This window comes from Lampetra fluviatilis, chromosome 25, assembly GCF_964198595.1.
Source record: "Lampetra fluviatilis chromosome 25, kcLamFluv1.1, whole genome shotgun sequence".
NCBI classification, from domain to species: domain Eukaryota; kingdom Metazoa; phylum Chordata; class Hyperoartia; order Petromyzontiformes; family Petromyzontidae; genus Lampetra; species Lampetra fluviatilis.
The window spans coordinates 6,018,834-6,034,736 of NC_136299.1; the positions used below are offsets into that span (position 1 = coordinate 6,018,834).

Below are 15,903 nucleotides of genomic sequence, written 5' to 3' on the forward strand. Positions count from 1 at the left end.
CACGGAGGGGCTCTAATCCACTGCTAGTGTTGAGCACGGAGGGGCTCGAATCCACTGATAGTGGTGAGCACGGAGGGCTCCCGTCCACTTATTTGGTGAGCATGAAGGACTCTATCTACTGCTAGGTGCAGCCCGAGCTTGTGATGGCACTGGCCATGACTAAAGTCATCCTGACGCTGTGCCACTCAAGCTCAGCTCCAGGGGGAGGAGCCCTACCCCCCCCCCCCCCCGCTGGCAGTGCGTGGTGGTGAAACATTAGTGGCGTTGAATAATTAATATGGCAAATTACAGTGAATTATGTAATAATCCTTTAAAACGAATCGGCCATCATTCTAGTGAGTACATTATGAATCAACTAGGTTTCAACATGTGGTTCTTGCGAAGCACTGCTGCTATGAAAAGTAGTGTTGTAGGCTGTGTTTAACCATAACCCTAAATCTCTAACCCTCACCCCAACCCTAAACTCAACTGTAATCGTCATTTTTTCGAGCCCCAGCCCTATCGTTAACCCCATATCTGACCCCAAGTTTATCCCCGTTGCCAACCCCATCACCAACCTATATTTTATCTTTTACCTCAAACGTACCGTTGTAGCCAAACATCAAATAAGATGCGCGTGTCCCGTGGGACCCCAAACCAATAGGCAACAGCGGCAGCAGCGTGTCTCAAACAGCGCAAGCAGAATCCGCTCGGTATGCCGCATGTCAATGCAGCCGGTATTGGTAGGGATGGCAGCTCGCATACGCAGATTTTCACAGCCACTGGAATCCAAATTGTCCTTCGTGGTGGTCTGTGCATTGAGCATTTCTTCTCTCAAGATTTCGCCAATACCCACTACTGTGGGCATCTTCAGGCGTTGGCAGTGGCGGACCTTGCCTGGTACACACCCTAATATCTAGTCTCGTTCATCCCAATGATGACCTAATCCACGTTTAGTCAGGATGAACCAGACTACAGATATGTTTAGACACCAGGTGATAATCTTCACTTCAACTGCTGATGCTGCCCACAGCAGTGCGTGGTGAAAGCTTGAGGGAAGAAATGCCTATCGTGTGGTCTGACATGGAAGACCGCATGCGGACGGAAGGAGACCCCACTCCAGCGTTGTGTGGGTGGAGCTGTCTCCATTCTGGTGACCGGGCCTCTGTACGTCCGGGTGCGTGGTTCACGGAGCACGGGCCACGTCCCCACAGGGACTTTGATGAGGGCCAACAGCGTGTTACAACCTTTGGCCTCCTCTCCAGCACGCCTCAAGTAAGCTCCACGCGATTAAACGTCATAAAATAACAGACACTGGGTTTCCTCTGAGAAGTAGACGACATACTCCAGTTAAATGCAAAATATATTTTTGCTAAGATCAGTTCGTGTGAAGGATAGAGGTGTAAATATTTTTCCTGATCTTGAGTGGGATACTTTTAACAAGGCGATAAAAAAATGTTTCTGTCCAAACGATTATCCAAACATGGTTTACCTCAATAAATAAATGATTTCATAAATATACGATTATAAAATCAGGCTTTAGTATCTTCAGAGAAATGGTGACAGATATGAGTGAACACGATTATCGTGAAAAAGCATCTGATGACCGATCCAAATGAAGAATCTGTGGGATTTAATCTCGCTCAAAAAAGAATGGTTTACTTAAAACGGTCCTGCACACCCCATGGCAGGTCCGTCTATCCATAATTGCCCAGTATGCAATTATTGATGCATCCACCAGACCATCAACCACATTGAAGCATTCGACCAAACATCAACTGCAGCCATTTCCTGGCTGACTAATCTGGACAGAGACGTATAAGTTGCTATCCATCCAGCCATAAACAAATTGAAGATTTGAATACAATTTTTTTTTTAATAAACTCAGCTATAGTCAGGATATAAATCAGAATCGCACACTGTGAAATAACAAGAATGAGGACACAGTGAAACACGCCACCCATTCGCCTGTATCTTTGTAGTGTGGATATAAAAATGACGTGTAAAAATATTACAGCAATATTTTGTTAAAACATTCCATGATGGGTTTTATCAGCAAGGTGTTGTGCCAGCCTAGCTGGCTATGACAGCTTTGCTGTATTCATCGTGCATGATAAGTGCAGCGAGACACCTCTCAACCTGAGATAAAATTCCTAATCAGTAAACAATTACAACAAAAATAATCTCTATTAAAGGGCCCCAGCGGCTGGGAGGGCGGCCCCGGCTGGGCCCGTGGAGTTGCCCCTTGAGGCCCCGCGTCACGAACTCCCCATGTGATTTATGTGGCCCTGGGGGGACACGCATATGGGTCAGATACGTGGAATAATACAGGTAGACAGTACGGACAACTTACACGTCTATAGATTACCCTGATAAAGTCATACAATGTTGTTACACTATTTTCCAAATATTATACATAGCAAACTAATACAAGATCCATAATACCTTTTTGGACTGACTCAAATCTCTGACCTCATCCAAGTGCCATACTTCTTTGGATGTAGATGGCTCTTGATCACTCAGACGTGGCTGAGGCTGATGACTGCTGCCAGATGTCTCGGCTAATTTAAAAATTAGGCTGTTACTGCATTAAACCATGTGAATATCAAGGGAGGTTCATGTGCAGCAAAAATTGCTAGATTTTGGCACTAATCGCATTGTGGTGGAAAAATTAGAAAATCGAATGCATTGAAGTAACTGCATCAGTAGCACATTGTCACCTTGTATTAGTAGCAAGGCAAGAATGAGAGTGCGAGAACATCCAAGGATAACAGCACGATCAAGCCGAGACTAAATCTGCTCTTACCGACTCCCCGGCCAGACAACGTGGGCAGACTTGCGGCATTGATCCCAGGACCGTGGGTTCCGTCTGCAACAACGACAACAACTAGAGACTCCATGAGACGATAGACGAGATATGCAATGTCCCATGGCTTGTGCTCCCTGTAAATAGTAACACTGCGAGGGGCACAGCCTAATTCGGTTGTCGCCCAGATCGATTACCACAGTATAACGGTCCGTGAGTAGGACGAGACGGAAAAAACGGATGTGTGATTTTTTTACTTCTGTAAAATCTCGCAGAAAGAAGCGATGGGGTGGTGTGGTTGCATCAAAGAGATTGTCTGTGGTGACTTTATTTCCTTGAAACTTGAGTGCCTCTCCAGCCATTGTACTGAACTGCCTCTTAAACAGAAGCGGTGGGCATTAGGGGAGCAGAACCCCCATGCCTATTCCATAGCATCGCATGTCCATCGCCCCATGATGCCTGTTTCCCCTGGCACATACCTCCATGCCACCCCCCTCCCCCCCTTACCACCTCTAGTCTGTACCTCCACGGTTCGTGGGCCCCCTCCCAATACCTGCATGGCCTCGGGCCGGCCGGCGGCCCGCGTGTCGGTCTGCGTGAGTTGCCCGGGCCAGCCCTGCGGGAGGGAGGTGGGGAATTGCGTCGAGGTGCAGCCCCGACACAGCCGCTTCTGCACCGCAGGGAAGGGGCCAACAACAACAAGAAGAAGGTCGCGCCGTGTCACCTTGGCTCGGCCAGGGAGGAGAAGCGAGCACGGAGGGGGAGGCGAGGAGGAGAGGTGGAGAGGGTAAGAGGGCAGGGCAGGGGTGAGAGAGTCTCACCGAGTCCGGGCCGTGCTGGGTGTCGCCTCCCTCCTCATGCTGCCTCTTCTGCAGCTGCACCGGCTCCATTGGATCGGCTTTCCCCCGATCCTTCTTCGATCCCAGCCCGACGCATGGGCCCCCGGCCACGGTGAAGCGACGCGGACAGTGACCTCTGACTTACAGAAAAGTGAAGGGAGTTATACCGTGGTGGTCGTCCCCATGGATCTACAATGCTCACTACAGTCCTCGTGTCAATACAGTCCTCATTAGAATCCTTACCACAATCCACGTGTCAATACAGTCTTCATTACAACCCTCACCACAGCCCCCGTGTCAATACAGTCCTCATTACAATCCTCACCACAACCCACATGTCAATACAGTCTTCATTACAACCCTCACCACAGCCCCCGTGTCAATACAGTCCTCACTACAATCCTCACCACAACCCCCGTGTCAATACAGTCCTCATTACAATCCTCACCACAACCCCACGTGTCAATACAGTCCTCATTACCATCCTCACAACCCCCGTGTCAATACAGTCCTCATTACAACCCTCACCACAGCCCCCGTGTCAATACAGTCCTCACTACAATCCTCACCACAACCCACGTGTCAATACAGTCCTCATTACAACCCTCACCACAACCCACATGTCAATACAGTCCTCACTACAATCCTCACAACCCCCGTGTCAATACAGTCCTCATTACAACCCTCACCACAGTTCACGTGTCAATACAGTCTTCATTACAACCCTCACCACAACCGACGTGTCAATACAGTCCTCATTACAACCCTCATCACAACCCCCGTGTCAATACAGTCTTCATAACAACCCTCACCACAACCCACGTGTCAATACAGTCATCATTACAACCCTCACCACAACCCCCGTGTCAATACAGTCTTCATAACAACCCTCACCACAACCCACGTGTCAATACAGTCCTCATTACAACCCTCACCACAACCCCCGTGTCAATACAGTCGTCATTACAACCCTCACCACAGCCCCCGTGTCAATACAGTCGTCATTACAACCCTCACCACAACCCCCGTGTCAATACAGTCCTCATTACAACCCTCACCACAGCCCCCGTGTCAATACAGTCCTCACTACATCCCTCACCACAACCCACGTGTCAATACAGTCCTCACTACAACCCTCACCACAACCCCCGTGTCAATACAGTCCTCACTACAATCCTCACCACAACCCCCGTGTCAATACAGTCCTCACTACAACCCTCACTACAACCCTCACCACAGCCCCCGTGTCAATACAGTCCTCACTACAATCCTCACGACAACCCCACGTGTCAATACAGTCCTCACTACAATCCTCACCACAACCCCCGTGTCAATACAGTCCTCATTACAACCCTCACCACAACCCAAGTGTCAATACAGTCGTCATTAGAATCCTCACTACAGCCCCCGTGTCAATACAGTCCTCATTACAACCCTCACCACAACCCCCCGTGTCAATACAGTCGCCACCGTTCGCCACCGTCTTCACACTCCCCGCCACTGCTGCAGTCGTCACTGCAGTTCCCTCGTCAACCAGCCCTCACTCTTCAAGCTCCGGTGTCACTTAGTCCTTACTCAACCCACAGTTCCCCCGGTCCTCACCGCCCCCGTCCTCACCAGCCCCGCAGCACTGCGGCCCCCTCCACGTGGTTGCTGCTACGGACCCCGGAAACCACGGCGAGCTCTGGGATTCTTGGGTTTTCTGCCTCTCGCGTGGGGCTCGTGGGACCCGCAGTTGAGGAGACGCGTCCAGCCCCTTGACGTTTTATATATAACCAGCGAGGCAGTCTATATACAGACATTCATGTTTTTTTGTAAGTAAATGCATAAGGCATTATACCTGACGGTGCAGCGTATGCTGTCACTGACGAGGCTCTGGTGGCTCAAGAGACACCATGCCAACAATGTTGGGCCATGCATGTCACGTACAGCCCGTTAACACTGCTTAGCGAAGCCCCCCCCCAATCACCAACGTTGCGGCGGGGATAGAGCATGTTTGACCATACACTTTGCCACGATTGTCAGCTCGAATTGGTGAAACGGCGTGTCTGAAGATCGGTTTGGATATCACTCACCGATGTTGGCCGTGGCCGGGTATCTAACTCATGCGGCAGGGTTTAGAGCACTGCGCGTTCACCACTACGCCAACGCTTCACCTTGGGAGCTCGCATATGAACACCGCTCCTTGTAGAGTATTCTCAGCTCCTGTTTCTAACGAGTCTCCCCCATAGCCTCAACCTCTCTAGCTATACACATTTATTGTCGGCAGAGGGCAGTGCAACAACTATGGTACGTATGGTATTCTGCTCTCACGCCTTCACCAACACGCAGCTGACCAGCGTTGCAGAGAGCACGGTACGAACAACTCACCCTCAAGACCCGCACGGTATGGGGAGGCCCTCATCAGCAGTAGGTTGACTAACGGGCTCCACACGTGCATGATGATGAGCAGAAAACACGTGAATTTTAACTTATGTTGGCGCGGACACAATTTGATTGGTAGACACGGAATGGTGGGTGATGGGGGCGCACTTAAAACTGCCCAGTCCTCAGAACTATCGATGTCCCAATACGACCAGCAACTAAGAATAGTCCGCAATGCAACCGCAGTCACCAACCTCAACCCACGGACAGCAGTACAGTAGATCACTGTCCACTTCAATAATTTGCTGGCAGCATTTCAGATATTTATCAGGCTACTCCTGAAGCCATCCAATGGCTCACTCACCAACTTTAATGAGCAGCATATAAACATTGCTGATCAACTCGCCGCTAAACAAAATTCGAAGACCGCCCATGGGCAAGGTACACAGTGTCCAAACATCCCAGAGGTGGGGGGGGGGGGAGAATGACGCACACACATTGACCGAAATACGGGTCACACTCAAAGCCAGGTCAGTCGAATAGTGCTCAGCTATGGGGAACGTTTAATCATGGATAGATGAAAGCATGTCAACAAATTACAATACTGTACTGTATTCAGTGTATTGTGATCTACAGAATGTAACAAAATAAGGAACTGGAAGGCACAATGCTTAAGATAACAATGACTTTTCAATATACACGACTCATCCTTTACAGCACTACGTATGATTTCACAGTGGCATACAAGCATATTTTATAACATGCACTAAAGTACTTTTTGACGTCTCGCAAGTAACACAAACATGGGAGAGTGCTCAGCTTAGTGTAAAACTTAACTTTTACTTCTAAAGATTGTTTTATTTTCAATCAATTACAAGGTTTTTTTTAGCTTTAGATTTTTAACAATTGTGTTTAAAAAGTGAATAAGAGTTAAGTGCCTTCTTTTACAAGGAGCTGTGGGAAGAGGCGGCGAGTCGCTTGCCGATGTAGATCCTGCAGGAGACACGAGATGACGTTTTAAAAAGCGACAAACATACGTGCACATTCACATGCACACCACCTGCTCATCTGCAGAGTTTTGGAAAGCACTTTCGATTGCAAGCCACACCAAGTCTGGTTGCATTTAGAGCCATCTGGGGTGTGGTTTGTTTGAGAGTTATATGCGTTTTGCAGCAGTTTTCTATCTTCGATTACAATCTGCCAAAACCGGGCATGCCTTTGACCAAATCACAATGCTGCAGGCAGCTGTTGGTGAAGCATGCGTTTGGCAAACATGGCTGATGAATCCATGTGTGACACCCAGTGCTTAATATCAGTCGGGTCTGTCTGGGGTAGCAACCGGAAAATATTTCTGCACCGCACAGGCAAAATTCAGTAGACCTCTCCCCTATGGCTGTGGCTACTGGCCAAGTGCCACCTACTCCAATCTACCAGCAACCCAGAGAATATTCAGTGATAAATTAATCCCTGGTGATCCATGCATCAGTGCACGTGTGGAACGTGCGTGTGTGCGTGTAGATTGCGCGTGCACACCCGAGGCCGAGGGTGAGGAGGTGGGAGAGGAGGAGGGATGGCACGATGACACATAGCACCTCCGACGAGAAGAGGCCACCGCTATTCACGGCGCTGCTTTTCCGCACGCTTGTCCGTGCTGCACGATGCGAGGCATGCAGCTTCAGCTCTCTGAGAGGCGCACGGATACACGAAGACCCCTCTTAGCGTTCAACAGACTGTTGGGGAAAGTTCTGTTTGCGAGTAACTATGAAGGCCGGCACGGACCACACGAGTGGATGGGTGGCCAGCACCACACTCGGTCACCTTTGTCTCTCCAGTGCTGAGGTTTACACACAACACCAGGTACTCATGTATGGCTGAGTTGACCTAGGGGAGGCCCAGAAGCAGTTCAAATATTCAGCACATACAGACACACCAACACACACAAGTGTACAGACACCAACACATGCACACACGACACACAGGTACGCACGACACAGACCCAAGTAAATCCTGACACACCAGCAGGCTGTGTAGCAGCTGCCAAAAGCCCATCCCCACACCTCCCTGCATCGCCTGATTTGATTCGAAATGAAAAAGGAAATCTGCCTCAATAAAACAAACATGTGGGATGAGTTGCTTATAGGCACCACAGCCTCCAGGTATTCAGCACCAAGTCCCTGTTTGCTCAGCAGTTGCCGCCTGTCATGCATTGCCAAGTGGGCAAGTTGGCATGGCCACTAATGCACGTGGCTATGAAATGCTTATGCAAGCGCATGGTTCGGGGGCTGTGTTTGCAAATACAGTTTTTGCCCAACAGTAGAAAAACTGTGGTGAGTAATTTCCAAGTGCTGTCATTATATATATCAGGCACACACCCACACATGTATTTGTGCATATGAAGTGACGTGCCACAGCAATCATCAACATTAGACACGAACACAACATAAACAGCGCCAGCTGGCAGTGGCATGGGTCGGTGATGGACTCACTTAGGTGGGGAGTTTTCAGGGCGGCTGGACCATTCCGAACTCCTCTTGCTTCCCGCCTCACTGTCGCCACTCTCCTCATCCGACTGCACACGAACAATCAAACACACAAAAATGCACATATGCATTTGCAGCCATGCAAACGCTGGAGCGAAACCAACATTACAAGCAATGGGTCACCATGACAGGTCATCTCCTATTGAACGGACTGAACTTGCGTGCCTTCCAATTTAAAGCCGCAGATATTAGCCCAAGGTAACCTGTACTACCTGTCGCTCAGACACAGTGTGAATCTACCCGAGACAGTGTGACAGCAAAGAGATCTTAAGTAGAGAGCGGTGGCCCTGGGGCTGTACCTGGCGACTCGCTCCGTCAGACTGGGGGGGCGTCCCTAGAGCCTCCCCGCTCTCCAAGCCACAGCTGAAGACTCCGCCGCCACCTTCGCCTAGGAATGTCTCCTCCGCATTGCTGCTCTCTGGGCCACAGCTGAAGAACACCGGGCTCTGGGGCTTCTGGGGGCTAAAGACGTGCGAAAAGCAAACAAAAAGAGGTAGCGACAGCAAGCGCTAAAAACCCACAGAGGAAACACGACCGCAGTTCACATGGGACAGTTATAACCACTCATATGCTGCACCAGATAATTTACGGTCCTCAGACACACAACACAGCTCTGCGGCACCCGGTGTGTTAAGCTTACATGGACAGTCCCACTGGACAGTCCGCACTGCCAGAGACCTCCTGGCTGACGGTGACCACTTGGCAGGCATCAGCATCGTGCTGCCAAACCAATGATAGAGACGCCCCCGTGGAGCTGCATGCCACAGCCGCCCCACTACCATGGACCACTTCCACGACCACATTCTCGGGGCATGATGCAATGCGCAGAGAAATCTAAAGTTTTGCATGGGCACCGGATAGAAAAACTGCATGCGTGGCACAGCGGTATCCATTGTGTACCAATAGTCAATGCGAGAGTGACGCCAAGTGCTACCAGGCCGCTTTAGGGCGAATGTACAGCTGCACAGCGTGTGTATGTTGAGTAGTGAGTGCGTGTTAATAGAAAGTCGTGGATGTGGGTGGAGAGATGAAGTCTCCACCTGTGGCTGTGGGAGCGGCTCTGGGGACTGTTGCGCTCCGACTCGTGCTGCGCATCCAGCAGGATCTGCTCCATGACGTCTTCATCGTGAATGGAGGCAGACGATGGCACGTGCTCCAGGCCTCCTCCTCCTGTCCACGTCACTCCCATTAGGGCCCTCGGAGCTGCAAGCCCCGGTGTTAATGCAAAAGCCATAACGTCCTGTGCACTGAACCACAAACCAGCATCCCTTCACCCAAACACACCTGTCCTACTTACAAAGGGCAAAGGCTCTGCATGGGTGCTTATAAGATTACGCCCACGAAGTCGCTGACAGGGTTGCCAATTTAGAGATTTTGTTGCTAGGTTTTATCGACTTTTGGGACTTGCTTAGCAACACAATTGTGTCAAGGCAACAAATGTAGCGCCTTTGTAGGACAAGGACAGTATGCAGCTTAAGGAGCGATTCCAGGTGTATATTAAAGATTCTGAACCCGATTACTTACTTTTAATACTTCGATAATCGTCTCGTGACATGCTTGACAACTTTATGTCAATGTAGCGACATCTAGCGACTTTGTGAGGTTCATTTGCAGGCTATTCCCTTGGAGTTATCGCCACTGTGGCTGCCACGCCTGCAGGAAGTGTGGGGGACCAATGCTTCTGCGTTGCCCCGCTGAACTCAGCTGCCCCGTGCTTTGGCCAAATTTCCCCTAAATATCCATATTTATTAGGGGCTACATAACAAAATCTAATTGTAACTGACATCAGTAGTGTTTTGAGAACAGCAATGTATCAACTCCCGTTTCCCCTGGTCACTTGTTCCAACCAAAGTCTCCCTTTAAAAAAAACTTCTGCTTTCGCTGCGTTATCACCTGGTTCGAAATCAGACCGCGCTATGATCTCAAGGACCTGTGTTCGAATCCCACCCGAGGCCAACATCCGTGTCGAATGTCTGAAGCGCTCTTGGACCACCCCTCAACATTCTGTACCTGCCCACGTGTTGCAGCAGCAGTCAAACGGAGGATCGTAAAAACGCTACAAACCCTGACCACGAACTCTACCTCCCGACAAACACTTGCGTAGTTCAGTGCCGATAGCAGGCAGCCCCAATAATAAAGCCCAGGGGGAGAGCTCTCGGCTCACGGGGGATCCTGAAGGCGGATATCCCCCGGGGGCACATCGCCCATGTCCACGCACCCCTCGCGGCAGCTCCAGGCGGCTCCATCCAGCCCGGGTGGATGGGGACTGCGACCCAGATAAAATGAGCTCGCACTCCTCGTGGTCTGCAACTCCTCCTGTCTCTCTCTCTCTCTGTCTCCCTCGTTACGTAAACTCTCTCTCGTTTTCCAGACGACCGCACAAATCGCCGCGGGCGAGAAGCCGCGTTTCGAGCCATCCACCCAGTGCAAGGGGATGTCACGTCAGGCACAATTAGCGCGGATTTGCGCTGACGTCAACCGCGGCAGTTTCTACAGAAATATCGCTGGAATTTATTGCAATTAGCGACCAACAACAACAACGTCGGGATATTATAGTAACATCAACGATAACAACCACGGCACCACCGACAATAACAACAGCAGTAGCAACCAGAGGCAGCAGAGATCAGCTGTACGAGCAAGTGAGAGCGACGAAGGCCAGACCAGACCGCCCGCTCTTTCCCAAGGGGCTCAAATCATTGCAACACAAAACAACAACAGCGGCGGCAACATTTGCGACCGTCTTCCCCCATCGTCGCGGGGCGTTTTGAGCCGACAGCGCGGACAAGAGCTCCCTGAGCCCAGGGGCCAGGCTCCAAGCCACGTCCCTGCCCCGTCCCGCGACTCTCTTCCCCACTGCCGCGCGGCGCTACGGGGCTACCCAAAGGGCCTTCACCTTCCTCCTCGTCGTCGTTGCTGCCACCACCGCCACCACCATGGCCCGGGGGTTGTTGCTCCGGGGAAGACATCGCGCTCCCCGGGACCGACGGACCCGTAGGCCCGGGAGTCGCGAGATCTGGGGACCGGGGACGGGGGGCAGCGCGGGGTAGATGGTCCCGGGGAGCAGCGCGGGGTGCACGGGGCCCGGGGTCCCGGAGGCCGAGCGGGGCCCGGCCGCTGTACGCGTCCCCGCGTGGCCTCACCCCGCCTCGAATTCTCCACAGCGGATGGGGCAAGACCACGCCTCCTCATCCAGCTGTGGGCCAATTGGAACCGCGTGTTGTCGTGCGTGCGCCGACTTAGACCAATCATCACGCTGCGACGGAGGCTGCTGCGCCCAAGCGAGGTGGAAAATGTAATGGCTGCGCAACCAATCGGAATGCGGGTTTACAGCTCAATCGTCCAATCAGAGCGCGGCTGTTGCGAGGCGCGGCCCCGCCCCTCGCTTGCACGTCGAACCAATGGGCGAGCGACGTTTAGCCCGCGTCGGGTCGCGTGATGCCGACCAATCGGAGCGCACTGCATTGGGAGGCAGCGGCGCGGTGACGTCATCACGTCGCTCGTAACCGCCGGCCCACGTGGTCGCTGCGTGCACGCGTTCCACCCCGCGCGGTGGTCAATCGCCGCTAATACGTCGTGAAAATAATTTTATTTTTATTCCATTCTACGTGACTTTACCGAAAGAACCAAGAAGATGAATACAGAGGTTGTTTTTTTGGGGTGAGATCGCGTAAATAAATAAATGTGTCGTTAAACCCGCCACCACCCGACACAGCCAATTAGACAGGTTTATCACGTAAACAACGTGGTCAATTCGTCACGAGTACAGTAACACCGGTTGTGTGTTGGAGAGCAAATCCACAACATTTACAATCATCGCCTCCATCGCACCAAGTCGTGCCACAAAGTCCAGCTTCAGATTGTTTCTGTTAGCCGAGGGACCCCCCACCCCTTGATTTCAGCTGCCCCCTGTGCAGCACAAAGGTGACGCATCACCTGCCTGCAAGCGGACACGTGTTTGCTCAATATAAAATGTAACTGGCATTGAGTCAAACATCCCCATTGCTCAATTACCTGCAGATGACTCGATTGTGCTTTTTGTTTTAGGGGCCGTCCATAAATGACGTCACGCCATTTTGGACGATTTTTGACTCCCCTCGTCACACGGCGTCACAAAAAGTCAGACCCCCCCCCTCAAATATGACGTCACAAAGCTCTGCCCCCCCCCCCCCCGCCAAAACCATATTTCCATTTTGAAAATAAAACACGTTTCAAATCGCTTTAAACTATTGTCATTGTAGTGCGTATTTATTTAATGTGGCGCTGCACTCTGATGTAGTAGTAGTGTTGTTATAACAATTCTATATTTATTTAAAGTTGCGCATTTTGATGTGACGTCACATTTCTCAACACCCCCCCTCTCGTCACACATCGTCACAAATGTCTGACCCCCCCCCCCTAGGTGCGTGACGTCATTTATGGACGGCCCCTTAACCAGGTAAGGCCACAAATGATAGCTTAACGCATGTTTCTAAATGTGGAGGTAAAAACATAATTGATGAAAAGTGACACCTCGCATTTGCTCATATTACCAATGGTAATGACATAGGCTATAGGGAATGATTACATCACTTTAGAGGCTGCAAAGTTGGGCTAAAGATATATACGAGTAAAACAAGTCACGTACAAGTTTGAGAGAGGGAAAAAAATCTTTATTGGAGGCGAAAAACTGAAAAACACACCACGTGATATCAACAGTTATTAAAGGCAGCCAGATATTAAACTGATGCAATTAACGAGCCGAGAGCATGTTGGAACACTTTCGCAAAAAAATTGATAATGAAAAGCAGCATACCGATGTGCCGACTAAAATAACGACGTATTTTACACTATGTAACACAATTTTTAGTTCCGGGGTATTAAGTGTTATTTTTAATTGCTTATGCCTAAAAAGTATAGAAGATGGCTGTTTATTCCCCACAAAATTTGTTTTTGTGACCAGGACTTTACTTAAACGAAAAACACAAATGCGCACGTTTACTCATTGAAAATAGGTAAATTTTTCAATATGACTGTCCTGGTCACAAAAACAAAGTTTGTGGGGAATAAACAGCCATTTTCTGTACTTTTCAGGCATAAACAATTGGGAAATAACACTTACTACTCAGGAACAATTGTAGTGTAATCAGTGTACAGGATGATACACGCTATATGACATGTGGCCCGGCAACTTAAAGTGAATGTTCGTGTCACTCAGCAGAGTGTGTGTTGCTCACCATCAGCACTTACCCAAAATACTTAAAGTTGTACGTGTCTTTGTTATCGTGAACTGTTCGCAGTATGGTGAGAGTAGCTCGTAAGTAGTTAGTGACGTTCGTAGTGTTATTAATTCTGGTAGTGTGAGTGGTGAGGAGTTTGGTGAGTTGTTGTTGAGAGTGATGAGCAGTTTTTATTTTGATTTAAATTTTTCGTGACTGCAGGGATTCATATTCTTCGTTCTTTCGGTAAAGTCACGTAGAAGGGAAACAATAAAATAATACAAATAGAAAACAATAAAATGCTCACGACGTTTCGACTACGTGACTTTACCGAAAGAACCAAGGATATGATGAGTAGTTGTTGAGTGTGGTGAGTAGTTGTTGTTGAGTGTGGTGAGTTGTTGTTGTTGAGTGTGGTGAGTAGTTGTTGAGTGTGGTGAGTAGTTGTTGAGGAGTGTGGTGAGTAGTTGTTGAGGAGTGTGGTGAGTAGTTGTTGTTGAGTGTGGTGAATAGTTGTTGAGGAGTGTGGTGAGTAGTTGTTGTTGAGTGTGGTGAGTAGTTGTTGAGTGTGGTGAGTAGTTGTTGAGGAGTGTGGTGAGTAGTTGTTGTTGAGTGTGGTGAGTAGTTGTTGAGTGTGGTGAGTAGTTGTTGAGGAGTGTGGTGAGTAGTTGTTGTTGAGTGTGGTGAGTAGTTGTTGTTGAGTGTGGTGAGTAGTTGTTGAGTGTGGTGAGTAGTTGTTGAGTGTGGTGAGTAGTTGTTGAGTGTGGTGAGTAGTTGTTGTTGAGTGTGGTGAGTAGTTGATGAGTGTGGTGAGTAGTTGTTGAGGAGTGTGGTGAGTAGTTGTTGTTGAGTGTGGTGAGTAGTTGTTGAGGAGTGTGGTGAGTAGTTGTTGAGGAGTGTGGTGAGTAGTTGTTGAGAGTGGTGAGTAGTTGTTGAGGAGTGTGGTGAGTAGTTGTTGAGTGTGGTGAGTAGTTGTTGAGTGTGGTGAGTAGTTGTTGAGTGTGGTGAGTAGTTGTTGAGGAGTGTGGTGAGTAGTAGTTGATGAGTGTGGTGAGTAGTTGTTGAGTGTGGTGAGTAGTTGTTGAGTGTGGTGAGTAGTTGTTGAGTGTGGTGAGTAGTTGTTGAGTGTGGTGAGTAGTTGTTGAGTGTGGTGAGTAGTTGTTGAGGAGTGTGGTGAGTAGTAGTTGATGAGTGTGGTGAGTAGTTGTTGAGTGTGGTGAGTAGTTGTTGAGTGTGGTGAGTAGTTGTTGAGTGTGGTGAGTAGTTGTTGAGTGTGGTGAGTAGTTGTTGAGTGTGGTGAGTAGTTGTTGAGTGTGGTGAGTAGTAGTTGTTGAGGAGTGGTGAGTAGTTGTTGAGGAGTGTGGTGAGTAGTTGTTGAGTGTGGTGAGTAGTTGTTGAGGAGTGTGGTGAGTAGTAGTTGATGAGAGTGGTGAGTAGTTGTTGAGTGTGGTGAGTAGTTGTTAAGTGTGGTGAGTAGTTGTTGAGTGTGGTGAGTAGTTGTTGAGGAGTGTGGTGAGTAGTAGTTGATGAGAGTGGTGAGTAGTTGTTGAGTGTGGTGAGTAGTTGTTAAGTGTGGTGAGTAGTTGTTGAGTGTGGTGAGTAGTTGTTGATAGTGGTGAGTAGTTGTTGAGGAGTGTGGTGAGTAGTTGTTGAGGTGGTGAGTAGTTGTTGAGTGTGGTGAGTAGTAGTTGTTGAGGAGTGGTGAGTAGTTGTTGAGGAGTGTGGTGAGTAGTTGTTGAGGAGTGTGGTGAGTAGTTGTTGAGAGTGGTGAGTAGTTGTTGAGTGTGGTGAGTAGTTGTTGAGTGTGGTGAGTAGTTGTTGAGTGTGGTGAGTAGTAGTTGAGTGTGGTGAGTAGTTGTTGAGTGTGGAGAGTAGTAGTTGAGTGTGGTGAGTAGTTGTTGAGGAGTGTGGTGAGTAGTTGTTGAGGAGTGTGGTGAGTAGTTGTTGAGTGTGGTGAGTAGTTGTTGAGTGTGGTGAGTAGTTGTTGAGTGTGGTGAGTAGTTGTTGAGGAGTGTGGTGAGTAGTAGTTGATGAGTGTGGTGAGTAGTTGTTGAGTGTGGTGAGTAGTTGTTGAGTGTGGTGAGTAGTTGTTGAGGAGTGTGGTGAGTAGTAGTTGATGAGAGTGGTGAGTAGTTGTTGAGTGTGGTGAGTAGTTGTTGAGTGTGGTGAGTAGTTGT

General features: G+C 49.4%; 2 protein-coding genes across 6 annotated transcripts; both read right to left on the reverse strand.

Annotated features, from left to right (window-relative positions):
* Nucleotides 1–1,846: 1,846 nt before the first annotated feature.
* Nucleotides 1,847–6,012, reverse strand: C25H10orf143 (chromosome 25 C10orf143 homolog). Of its 4 annotated transcripts, none has more exons than XM_078868371.1 (5): nt 5,700–6,012; nt 3,607–3,760; nt 3,339–3,455; nt 2,786–2,848; nt 1,847–2,267 (listed from the first exon to the last, which is right to left on the reverse strand). In XM_078868371.1, exons 2-5 carry the CDS (start codon nt 3,673–3,675, stop codon nt 2,238–2,240), a joined length of 279 nt encoding a protein of 92 aa, XP_078724497.1. In that variant the 5' UTR covers nt 3,676–3,760; nt 5,700–6,012; the 3' UTR covers nt 1,847–2,237. The 4 variants fall into 4 exon arrangements, with proteins under 4 accessions (XP_078724497.1, XP_078724498.1, XP_078724499.1 ...); XM_078868372.1 differs by lacking the exon at nt 5,700–6,012 and adding an exon at nt 5,242–5,373; XM_078868373.1 differs by lacking the exon at nt 5,700–6,012 and adding an exon at nt 5,189–5,243 and having other exon boundaries at nt 3,607–3,758.
* Nucleotides 6,013–6,531: 519 nt separating this feature from the next.
* Nucleotides 6,532–11,696, reverse strand: LOC144941698 (BCL2/adenovirus E1B 19 kDa protein-interacting protein 3-like). 2 transcript variants are annotated; one of them, XM_078868078.1, is made up of 6 exons: nt 11,425–11,696; nt 9,569–9,731; nt 8,828–8,990; nt 8,475–8,557; nt 7,522–7,671; nt 6,532–6,981 (listed from the first exon to the last, which is right to left on the reverse strand). In XM_078868078.1, exons 1-6 carry the CDS (start codon nt 11,495–11,497, stop codon nt 6,933–6,935), a joined length of 681 nt encoding a protein of 226 aa, XP_078724204.1. In that variant the 5' UTR covers nt 11,498–11,696; the 3' UTR covers nt 6,532–6,932. The 2 variants fall into 2 exon arrangements, with proteins under 2 accessions (XP_078724204.1, XP_078724205.1); XM_078868079.1 differs by having other exon boundaries at nt 9,569–9,698; nt 11,425–11,695.
* Between the last annotated feature and the right edge of the window lie 4,207 nt (nt 11,697–15,903).

What these genes read in the sequence shown, in the direction of transcription:
- LOC144941698 (XM_078868078.1), bottom strand. Translation starts at nt 11,497, where the DNA reads ATGTCTTCCCCGGAGCAACAACCCCCGGGCCATGGTGGTGGCGGTGGT. An exon ending in AGCCGCTCCCACAGCCACAG is followed by an intron (nt 8,991 to 9,568) that starts GTGGAGACTTCA and finishes GCACGTCTTTAG; the next exon opens with CCCCCAGAAGCCCCAGAGCC. An exon ending in CCTGAAAACTCCCCACCTAA is followed by an intron (nt 7,672 to 8,474) that starts GTGAGTCCATCA and finishes TGCGCCTCTCAG; the next exon opens with AGAGCTGAAGCTGCATGCCT.
- C25H10orf143 (XM_078868371.1), bottom strand. Translation starts at nt 3,675, where the DNA reads ATGGAGCCGGTGCAGCTGCAGAAGAGGCAGCATGAGGAGGGAGGCGAC. An exon ending in CCCAGCACGGCCCGGACTCG is followed by an intron (nt 3,456 to 3,606) that starts GTGAGACTCTCT and finishes CCTGCGGTGCAG; the next exon opens with AAGCGGCTGTGTCGGGGCTG. An exon ending in GTTGTCTGGCCGGGGAGTCG is followed by an intron (nt 2,268 to 2,785) that starts GTAAGAGCAGAT and finishes GTGTCCCCCCAG; the next exon opens with GGCCACATAAATCACATGGG.